Raw genomic sequence first — 10,261 nt, 5'->3', positions numbered from 1 at the left:
TCTGCCTCAGCAAAGGCAAAAGAGTAGAACAAGAAACTTGCACAGTGAACAAAAATAAAAAATTCAAGGAACATAGTTAACAGTTAGATTATCAATTTACAAAGCCAACTGTTCACATTAGCATTTTATCCATTTGAATAATTTTTCCCCTTTTTAGTGCATTTAAACAAGTGAAGAACATAGTTGAAAACATCTAGCAAGAACAATCCCTCAAGGTGCATTCTCCAAGAGTGCTTGTTCAAATGGAAGACATTTCGAGCTCTTAGTGAGAGTTTGAAGAATATTTCTGTGCTAAAGAATCATGCAACTGTTTTTATAATCAACATCAATACCAGGGACCCATAGCTATCAATATGAATAACAATAACAACAAAGTCACTGTAATTCAAGGATTTCAGAATGTGAAGGAATCTTTGACGTTCTTTTCTGTATAGCTGTGGAGTATTAACTATAACTTGCATCTTTTTTAATATAGTAAACTAAATGGCTCATCTAGCTTTAATTGTAATGCAAAAATTATAAAGTACACAGAGAAATAGAGAATGAGTAACAGACATACTTCTGTAGTTCAAAACAAGTATTAGTCAAACAAGTTTTTCAGAGACAACAATTTCTTTGAACAGAATATGTTATTGTTTTTCAAAATTATACGTTGGCCACGGAGGTGTCAACCATACGGATTTACTAAAGAAATATAACAGGTGAATTGCCAAACCCAACAAAGCAAGATAAAAAATTGGGAAAGAAAACTCAGCAAAGCAGATAATTCCTTCAGGTGCAGAAGTAATTTCATCCAACTGGAATTAGTACAAGGCTGAAACTCTTTACTTTGGTTCAATCATTGGGAGCTCCGATGGCATGAATGCACAGGGAAAACAGAAAACTACTTTTCAAGACTACTTTCTTCATAACTGCATCTTAAATCGTAATTCATCTGACAGTTCCCCAACAATGTCACAGCTAAACAATCAAACCAGCATGTTAACAGAGAAATTTCAGTCATTTCTTGATTCAATATCCACAAAAGTAAAAAGATAGACATGGGAAACTAAAGCAAATTCCAACAATAAACTGTATCAACAAGTATATACGTCATGTCAACAGTGATTAACCACCAAAAAAAAAAAGAAATTCAGGATCATGGTAATTTTTCTTAGAATTGCCATCAAGAATTCAATAATAAGCAATTCAAGCATTAACTCCACAATAAAAGCAGGAGGAAATAAGAATCAAATAAAAAAGGGATATATTGGTTTTAAGGGAAAAATAGCAATAGCACCAAACTGAAATTTGGCCATCTCAGATCCAAGTCCAACAACATTCCGAGCCTGAAGAAGAGGACACTTAATGCTCCAAACAGTTACTTGTCTCCTCATGCTTTCTACTTCTAGTAGCACTCATATGCACACTTGAAATGAGCTTGCTAGAAGATCAAAAACTTGTGAGGTAAATGTAAGACAAGGGAATCAGGAACCCATAGAACACATGAAATTCATTTTCAAAAACTCCACAAACACTAAATCACAAATTTTATGGAACAACTGACAAGCAATTTCATCCAATCAACACATTCTGACTAACAGAATTAAAAAAAAGCATCAAACTCGTACAGCAAGAATGCATACATTAATAAAGATATGATACATATCTTCGCAATTGTATTGAAACCAAATTGATGCTACACATATAATGCCTTAACCGTTAAATGCTGTCCAAAGAAATATCCAACACTTTAACAAGAGCCGGCAAGAACTCCATCACAAGAAGGCACAAATTGAGTGATGCAGTGCAAACAGGGGTGATCTGATTTTAATTTATTTTATTTTTTTGGTTGCTGTCCTACTTTCGCATTGCAATTTTTCAAATCTTAATTGCCCCTTTCCTGTAGGCTGCAATATGGGAAGACGAGGGGAGGAGACAGGAGAAGAGGTGTTAGAGAGAGGACAGTTGTGGCGGAGACTACAAAGTCAGGAATAAATGAAACACCTCATAAATTTGTATCCGGACAATATTCTCCCTCATAATAGCAGTTCAAATACAAAATTGGCCACCTACGGAAGATGTCTACAGAAGACCAGATTACTGTTCATAACTCCAACTTCCCATTGCTATTCTTTTAGGATATAGATGACAGGAGTACATCAAATCAAACCTTTAACTAAAGGGCAGCTACACAGTAAAATGTCAACTAGAATGAGTTAAAGGATTACGGTTCGACCTTTCAGTGATCCATCCACATTACTCAAGCAGCGTTATTGCAATTCTGGAAGTCCAAAAACCAAATAGTGCCATGTTGGCGCAGAAATTTATAGAGAAAGAGGTAAATAGAACTAATAATGAATATAAGCACAGGTTCATCTTGCCAGTTTCTCTATTCAACCATCAAGAGCTTAAAAATACATGTTAAATCTTACTTCTACTACTGGATTTACTGGATTATATTAAAATCACAATCTCAAAGCCACCAAATATGTTGTCGACAAACTCCTCAACAAATTCCATGAGCTATGGGTACTAAGGCACAAACACTTCTTTGCATCCTACACAAGTAATAAGAAAAATTAGACACTCAACATTATCCCATCATTGTCAATCAGTTTCACATTTGTGCCTGCATCTAGACTTTCAGGATAAAGCCGTGGTAAAACAACTAACCTGACCTTTATTCAGGTTCACATACAATAAGAAATTACTGCAGGAAAACAATTTCAAGGCTATCATGCAGCAGATATGACCTTAAATTTATCCTAGCACTTACAGAACAATAAATCTAATGACCACACAATTTAGAACTACTTTAAGCAATCTAAATCCACTAGTTATAAGTTGAAGCTGCAGCACAAAGATGAAATTTGCATGATAGAAGAGAAGCACTAAAGAATAGAGGCCAACTAAGCTTGTATGATATCTGAAATGCATACGAACAACCAGAATAAATATAGGAACTTGAACTGCTGGACTTTTTTTTTTGGATGGAAAGTCAAACAATTAACCATTCCAATCTGAAAGTATTAGCCAGTAAAATTTCAAATTGTTTATATAACTGGTTAACACTATAACAAGTAGTACTCTCGGAGATTACATCCACTATCAAAACTATTCATAGCAAGCTCTGTAGTTCACCACCTCCCAAATCTTAATCCAAAGCCTTACAAGTGTACTGCTAAGTATTAAAAATGAAAAAGTTATCAACTTTCAAGTTAAAATTCTATACGTAACACTTAGAATACGTATGAAGCTCCTCCTATCCATCTAAATTTTACTTGTACATTTGGCCAATCCATTAAAAAAAAAAAGCTGAACTACTTATGCCACAGAACTTGGTCCCCTCCCCTCAAAATGCAATAAAGCATGCATCCAATTACCCGTACAGCACAACCAACCTTTGGATTAGATATACAAAAAAAAACTTCAAAACCTAATGAAAAAGGTACAGATTACCTAAAAGCGCATAAGAGGAAGACTGAATAAAAAGTGAGAAGCTCAATAAACATTCGAAAGTAAGAACATCATACATAGCATAATGGCAACAACAAAACATCCAAATAAAAAGTGATAATTATCATAAAGGAACTAAAGCCCCCTCAACTTTCACCTAAGTTGCAGTTTGTCCTCCCCAACAACATCAACAGGCATTTTATACCAACTAACAGACTGCGTTAAGTATTTAGATGGTGAAACGTCATGTCCCAAACACTTGCCACCTGCTTTTGGCTCAGTCAACCATGCAACTGCTCATCAGTAAACGTGCAGAAATGGCAATGCCTGTTGTCAGCTTTCAAATAGGTTACATTAACTCTGTTAGAAGGAAATATACTCGGATGAGCTGTCTTCTTCTCCACTGTCATTGAACTCTTAGCAATCAAGTGAAGCAGACTCCAGGTCATTAGATTGATCCAGATGTGACATTAGACCATTATCCCTACAATAAATAGCAAACTTTTAGTAGTCAAATGATAATTTCACTAAAGCAAAATCTAATCGCCAAGATCCAAAAAGGAAATAAATCAGCTTAAACCAATAAAATTCACTCAAAAAATAAAATAATGCCAATTTGCACCTGGAACAATGCTTGATGAAACAAACTAAGTAAAGCCTGGAGACAATGTGGAAGGCCAGCAGTCTCGGATACAGTTGTCCTGTACACAATGAAAGACCGAAATTCACCTTACCCTTAACTGCAAAATCATTCTGAAACCAGCAGGAAATTGGCCTATTAAACAAATTCTGGAGCACAATGACCAAATTTCAGCTTCATCTACATGGAATTATATAACACATATCCTGCAAATGAAAAAAAGATTAACAAAGAAATTGTAATAAACAAAGCTGAATCTTCCATTAGGGCCTCATATCCATCAGAACTGATTAGCATTGCACCTAATATTGCTTTCTTCTCTTTAGCTAATCTTCATGCACTTAAAGTGATACGTTATTTTGTAGGTTACAAGTGGCCCATGTGAGCCTAAAGTGCTTGGGCAAGAATTATTGTCCATGAGACAAACTACTGGTTCATGGACATCTAATAACTTTTGCTTAATTCAGCATTCTGATAATCTTCCAAAAGAGACGAAACAATACAGGACAAAGTTCATTCAAAGTGCATCCAAAAGTATGAATACATATAAAACAATGACCCATCAAATGATTTGACTGTGCACCTTCCATCTTCAAGAAGCAACAGAGTTTACAATTGCACGCACTCACAGTCAAAGGCAACTCACAAAGATGCACCTGACATCAGTTCCATAAGGAGAACAAAGAAAAGAGGAAGGCACATATTTAGCAATTTGCTTCCTACTGATAGCTAGATTGATTACACAAAGCTCCAGATGCTTCTGAGTTCACCCCCAAAAGGGGGAAGCGAAACTTAAATGTGTTGTGTCAATATAACTTTTGCGGAGACATAAACCGCTGAACAAGGAACTCAACTGATAGACATCACCTGCGTAAAGGGGAAGCATATCCTCCCTACCAAATGAACAGGGAAAAAGAAAGGAAAAAAAAATGCAAACAGTAACACTGCCCTGTTTCTTTCATATTTTCAAGTGAAATAACTTGAGCAATTCGTACAAAAATAGAAGCTTTTCCTCAACGTTCCTACAAAAACTAAACTTCTTGAAAACGACCCTTTTAATGGGTGATAGCTAAAGTCAGATCATGCCTTTACCAACAAATTACTCACTAATTGATCGTTATCTAATTAGAAATGGAAGCTCCAGTTAGGTACCACCATTGGATCTAACTGCTGAATCAAAAATACATCGTAATTCACTAGGCAAAGAAAAAAGGGTATAAAATGCATTTGACAAGAGCGAGAACAAAAAACACTTTTAGAACATCAACAAAATTGTCACTTAAATTTAAAAGATATAAGCTGTAAAATTTGCATAGTAATGTAACATATAGGTCATCCAGCTCAATTTTAAAAGTCAAATAACCAGCTTCATCTGTAAAGCTAATAGGACAAGAGAACGACCCATAATCCATCATATATTCATATTAAGCTCCCTGCAATAACCAGAAAACTGAGCAAACTATCTAATTTTCTATTGCCATGAATGCCTCAGGCTCTGGGTGCTATTTGAGGAGCCTGCCAACCACAATAATCATAATTTAATTTGAGTTCTTGCTTGCAGCCCAAAATGTGTATTTCAAGTTCTAGAACACACTAAGCCACACATTTATAAGTCAGTCCAAATGTGCCTCTTCAACTGGGGGCTTTACTGGTATTTGCCGATCCATAAGCTTACCAGATCAAACCACTGCCCCAAACTCCACCACAGCAAATGGAACTGAAAAAGGAGAGACGAAAGAAATATGGAACAAAATCAAATAAAAAGAAACAAAATAAAATAAGTAACACATATGGAAAAGCCATTGAGAGCTGCTTTATAATTTAAAATCCATTAAAATACATCGACAGCATGCCGCTATAGATAACAAACTTTAGACTGTCTAACTATTAAAAAAAGAAAAACTTAATCTGAAAAGTAAGAGATCAACTCAATTTTCAGAGTCTCCAATCAAAATTTAGAGTATCTGTTCTTAAGATCTCTAGCCAAATTTTCCCGACCAGTCTTTTGAAGTTGTTTGACAATATTAATATAAACTCGAAAACTAGGCCTGAGACCCTTGTCCATCAATTCTACAATGATTCCTTGTGCAGCCATAAGATTTCCTTTTGCTCTATGAAGGTCCGCAAGCAAACTGTAAATTTCTGCACTTGATTGCTTATACTTGACACTTGACTCAATCACATAGTTGTGAGCCTCCTCATATTGTTCTGAACTCATAAAAGCTTTGACAAGCGCAGCATGTGTACTAAGACGTGGTTCCGTACCGCTGACTTCCATCTTATCCAAAAGCTTTTTTGCAAGGTCCATCTTGCCCTGGATGCATGAGCTATGTATAAGAATCTCAAAGGTTATTGCATCTGCAGCAATCCCTTTATCTGTCATTTCCTCAACCACACTGTATGCTTCAGCAATTCCATTGTTCTTGCACAAACATCCAAGCACGAAATTGTAAGTCTTTACAGTAGGGGCAGTCATCTCCCTAATAATAACAGCCGCTTCTTCACAATGGCCTCTCTTGCATCTTTGGCGCATTAGTATATGGTAGAGTGAATCATGCCTTCCAGCTATTTCAATCGCAGACTTGGCCATCTCAAACATGTCCAAATTGCAGAACATCTCAACCAATGCACAAATGCCAGAATTACAGCAAGAGCCGCCAACATTATTCAACAAATCTATCATTTCCCTCACTGATTTTACAAGCGAATCCTCACTAGTACTCAATACAGGTAAAAAGCCAAATGCATTTGTATCAAGGCAAATTTTTTCAGACCTGAATTCACGCAGTAATGACTCCATGCTAGCATAATCACCCAAAAATCCACAATTATTGATAACTAGACTACATACTTCAGCACTCAAACGTAACCTCGGATTATCATTCCGAATCCATCTAAAGAAGCGTAATCCAGAGATGTTCTGGCGATTTAAAACAGTAAAAATAGGCTTAATAACCTCAATAGGAAGCTTTGAACCCACCAAGCTCAACTCAATTTCCATATCATTATCCTTACCCCCATTCTTGATTATCTCAATAATCTTTGAATTTCTACTAGGAGATGAATCAACTCCATCTCCTCCTTTTCCCATCATCTGTGTATCGCATTTCCACACCTTGTCTTTCAAATTTTCAATATTCTCACAATCTCTGCTATTCTCTGCTTCAGACACCAACAAATTCATGCCACTACTACCAGAAGATGGAACAACAGAAAATAATCGACCACAAAACCTTCTTCCATCATGAAATGGTTTTTGCACAGTAAAAGATGATCGATGAACAACTGAACAGAAATAAATACTGCTGCTGCTAGTACTAATGCTACATTTTGACAGCCCAGTCAATGATCCCTTCAACAAAGATTGAGAAATTGAAGAAAACCCAGATGCGGAATTGGAAAAGAAATGCTTTTTCAGTAGTGGGAATGAACCAAAATAGCAACTTGGAGGAAACCCATGTGAGTCATTATCAGTATTAGGCTGCAAAAAGACCTGTTTTTTCTGAGGAAGCCTGCTAAAATCACGAATTTTGCAGCAATCTGAGAGTGACCCAGTTGAGGAATTGCATTGAGGAAGTGAATGTGAACGTGAATGGAGAGCGGCATTAAGGAAGTTGGATGAGAGAAGAGAGCAGGGTTTAGAGGAGAAGTACCTAAAACTCCTTTTTCCAGAGATTCTTGATGAGATTCCCATGGTTAATAATAGCTCACTTCTCAGAAACCATCCCGCTGTTGCTCTTCTTCTGCTGATTGAACTCGTTGGTAGCGTGTAACAAATTCCTCTCCTTCGGCGTCTGGCTGCGAAAGGATGAATTGGAGACGGTACCGGTTAGAGAGAAGAAGGGCGTTAATCTCACTATAATCCCTGCAATTAAGTGTTAGTCATATTTGCCGCTTAATGAGTTTATTTTATGGGCAAAGGGGGGGAATTTCCGACCAAAACCTGAATACTGACGTGAATGCAAAAACCCGGAAAAAACCTGAACGAAATGCAATCCGGAGCGAAGTTTGTATTGTAAATGGGTCGACACGAACACCATACGCAAGTGGATCATACGGGTAACCGATGAGTATGAGTTGGATGTGATCAACGCGTTATTAAATGGTTAAAAGTTATATACACTGTTGACACATAATTTAAATTTTAAATTTTATAAATGTAGTAGTGTTCATCCAATCGTAATAGCGTAAATACTGTCAATGTATATAAGATTTACTCTTTTAAAGATTAATTTTTCATACACTGACAGTGTACACACTTTCACCGTTAGATGTATGAAACAAAATTCGAATTTAAATTTGAAACCCAAATTTTACAAATGTATCGTGCATTCAATCGTAAATCGTAATAGTGTAAACACTATCAATGTATATAAGATTTACTCTATATTTAATAGAAACTTATAAGGTGACATATGCTTTATGACCTGAATGAAAAATTATTTTATGCCTTTTATTTCATTGATTTCTTTCCAAAACATAAGCAGAAATTTTTTCAAAAGAATTACTACTTCGACTCCTTCCGAAATTTATACCAAAAAATTGGTAATTTCATCCTAATTTTATAGTTTGAGAATCAAACTAATGAAATTATATCCTTCACGTATATATGCATAGTCCTTAATTAGATCTAATCTCCATAAACCCGTATATACAATCTCTGTGATTTCAATATTTTGGTCATCATTTTTACTTCCACATTGATGAATGCTTACCTTTTTTTTTTGTCAAAAGGTCAACAGTTGATATATATGAGAAAGGTTACAATATTCCTAGCATATACAATCTACTGGCACAAAGCCTGGGCATTTTTGTGGGCTTCATTCCTAAGCCACGCAGGAAGTCTAGCTCCCATCCTGTTTCATCTATTAGGTTAATGGCAAATTTTGCCAAACCATGACTAGTGCGATTGTATTCTCTTCCAATAAATGTAAAGGAGCATCGACAAAAGTATCGACTAAGACGTATAACATCATCTACCAAAACATCTAACTGAGATAAATCAACACATCTGTGATTAATTCTATCCACTAAAACTTTGCAATATGAATGAATGAGCAAAGATGTCCACCCTTCTTCAAGTGCTTTAAGCATGGCTGTTCTAATTGCTTCAGCTTCTAGTATGGTAGCATCATTCTTCATTCCACTAGGGATTGCCCAAGCTTTGACAAGTTTTCCATTATGGTCCTTGTTGCAATGCCAATTCCCCCTCTGCTTCTTTTTTTGTCCATTGCTGCATCAGTGAACATTAGGGTGGTATGTTGGTTCTGAAGCTCTTTTGTCATGGCCTTCATTTGTACTTCTGAATCATCACTTCCTTTTTCCATTTTCACCATGTTCCACAGCTGTTTGTACTCGAGCCATTCCTCTAGAGCTTTGTCTGAGATCAGGTTACCATTGATGCTTTCCTTGCTAAAGTTCCAGGTATTCCTGGCTTTCCACACTTGCCATAGAAAGTTTATTGTGGCTTCTATGTGACTGATACCATTAGTTTTCCTTCTAGCTCTCTGCAGCGCTTCCCACCACTTCCAAAAATTCCATGAGCTCTCTTGGATACTATCCCATTTAATACAGAATGTCTTCCAAGCCTCCTCTCTAGCTTTACACAAGAATAACAGGTGCTCTAGTGTTTCTACCTCTTCACCACAACATTTGCACCATTTATCCCCTTTCCCAGTTCTTCTATATACTTCTTCATTGGCGGGCAGGATGTTATGAAGGCATTTCCACAAGAAATGCTTCAGTTTATGTTTTATGTTTAGATCCCAGACTTGATGCAATAGTGTAGGATCATCCTTCCTTGTGCTGGATCCATTATTTGGTTGCACTTTTTTGGACTTCTTGCTCATTTTTAATCTAGCTTGAACGTATCCTGACTTGATGGTGTAATCTCCACTAGTTCTATGCTTTTAAACAAACTTATCCTGCCTTTCCTAAATACTGAGAGGGATCATTAGTATTTGTTCAACCTCCTCCCGAAAGAAAGTGGATTGAATAAGATTGATATTCCACCTCTTGTTAATGATCAAATCACAAACTCTTTCTATGCTGCAGTTATGAGATCTAGCTGATTTAATCAATCCAGATATGCCATTGGAAAGCCATCTATCCTTCCAAATTAGTGTTGATCTATCATTCCCTATCTGTCTCCTAAGACCGTCTTCTAGCAAAAGGATTGCACTA

General features: G+C 36.3%; 1 protein-coding gene across 1 annotated transcript; it reads right to left on the bottom strand.

Annotated features, from left to right (window-relative positions):
• Nucleotides 1-9,216: 9,216 nt before the first annotated feature.
• Nucleotides 9,217-9,927, bottom strand: LOC113751285. Its single transcript, XM_027295232.1, has one exon. The coding sequence runs from the start codon at nucleotides 9,925-9,927 to the stop codon at nucleotides 9,217-9,219; it is 711 nt and encodes a 236-aa protein (XP_027151033.1).
• Between the last annotated feature and the right edge of the window lie 334 nt (nucleotides 9,928-10,261).

Source organism: Coffea eugenioides, chromosome 11, assembly GCF_003713205.1.
Source record: "Coffea eugenioides isolate CCC68of chromosome 11, Ceug_1.0, whole genome shotgun sequence".
Classification (NCBI taxonomy): Eukaryota; Viridiplantae; Streptophyta; class Magnoliopsida; order Gentianales; family Rubiaceae; genus Coffea; species Coffea eugenioides.
The sequence above is the reverse complement of the archived record's forward strand: the minus strand, read 5'-3'. Positions and strand labels throughout refer to the sequence as shown.

Coding starts and splice junctions, on each gene's coding strand:
- LOC113751285 (XM_027295232.1), bottom strand. CDS start 9,927: ATGAGCAAGAAGTCCAAAAAAGTGCAACCAAATAATGGATCCAGCACA.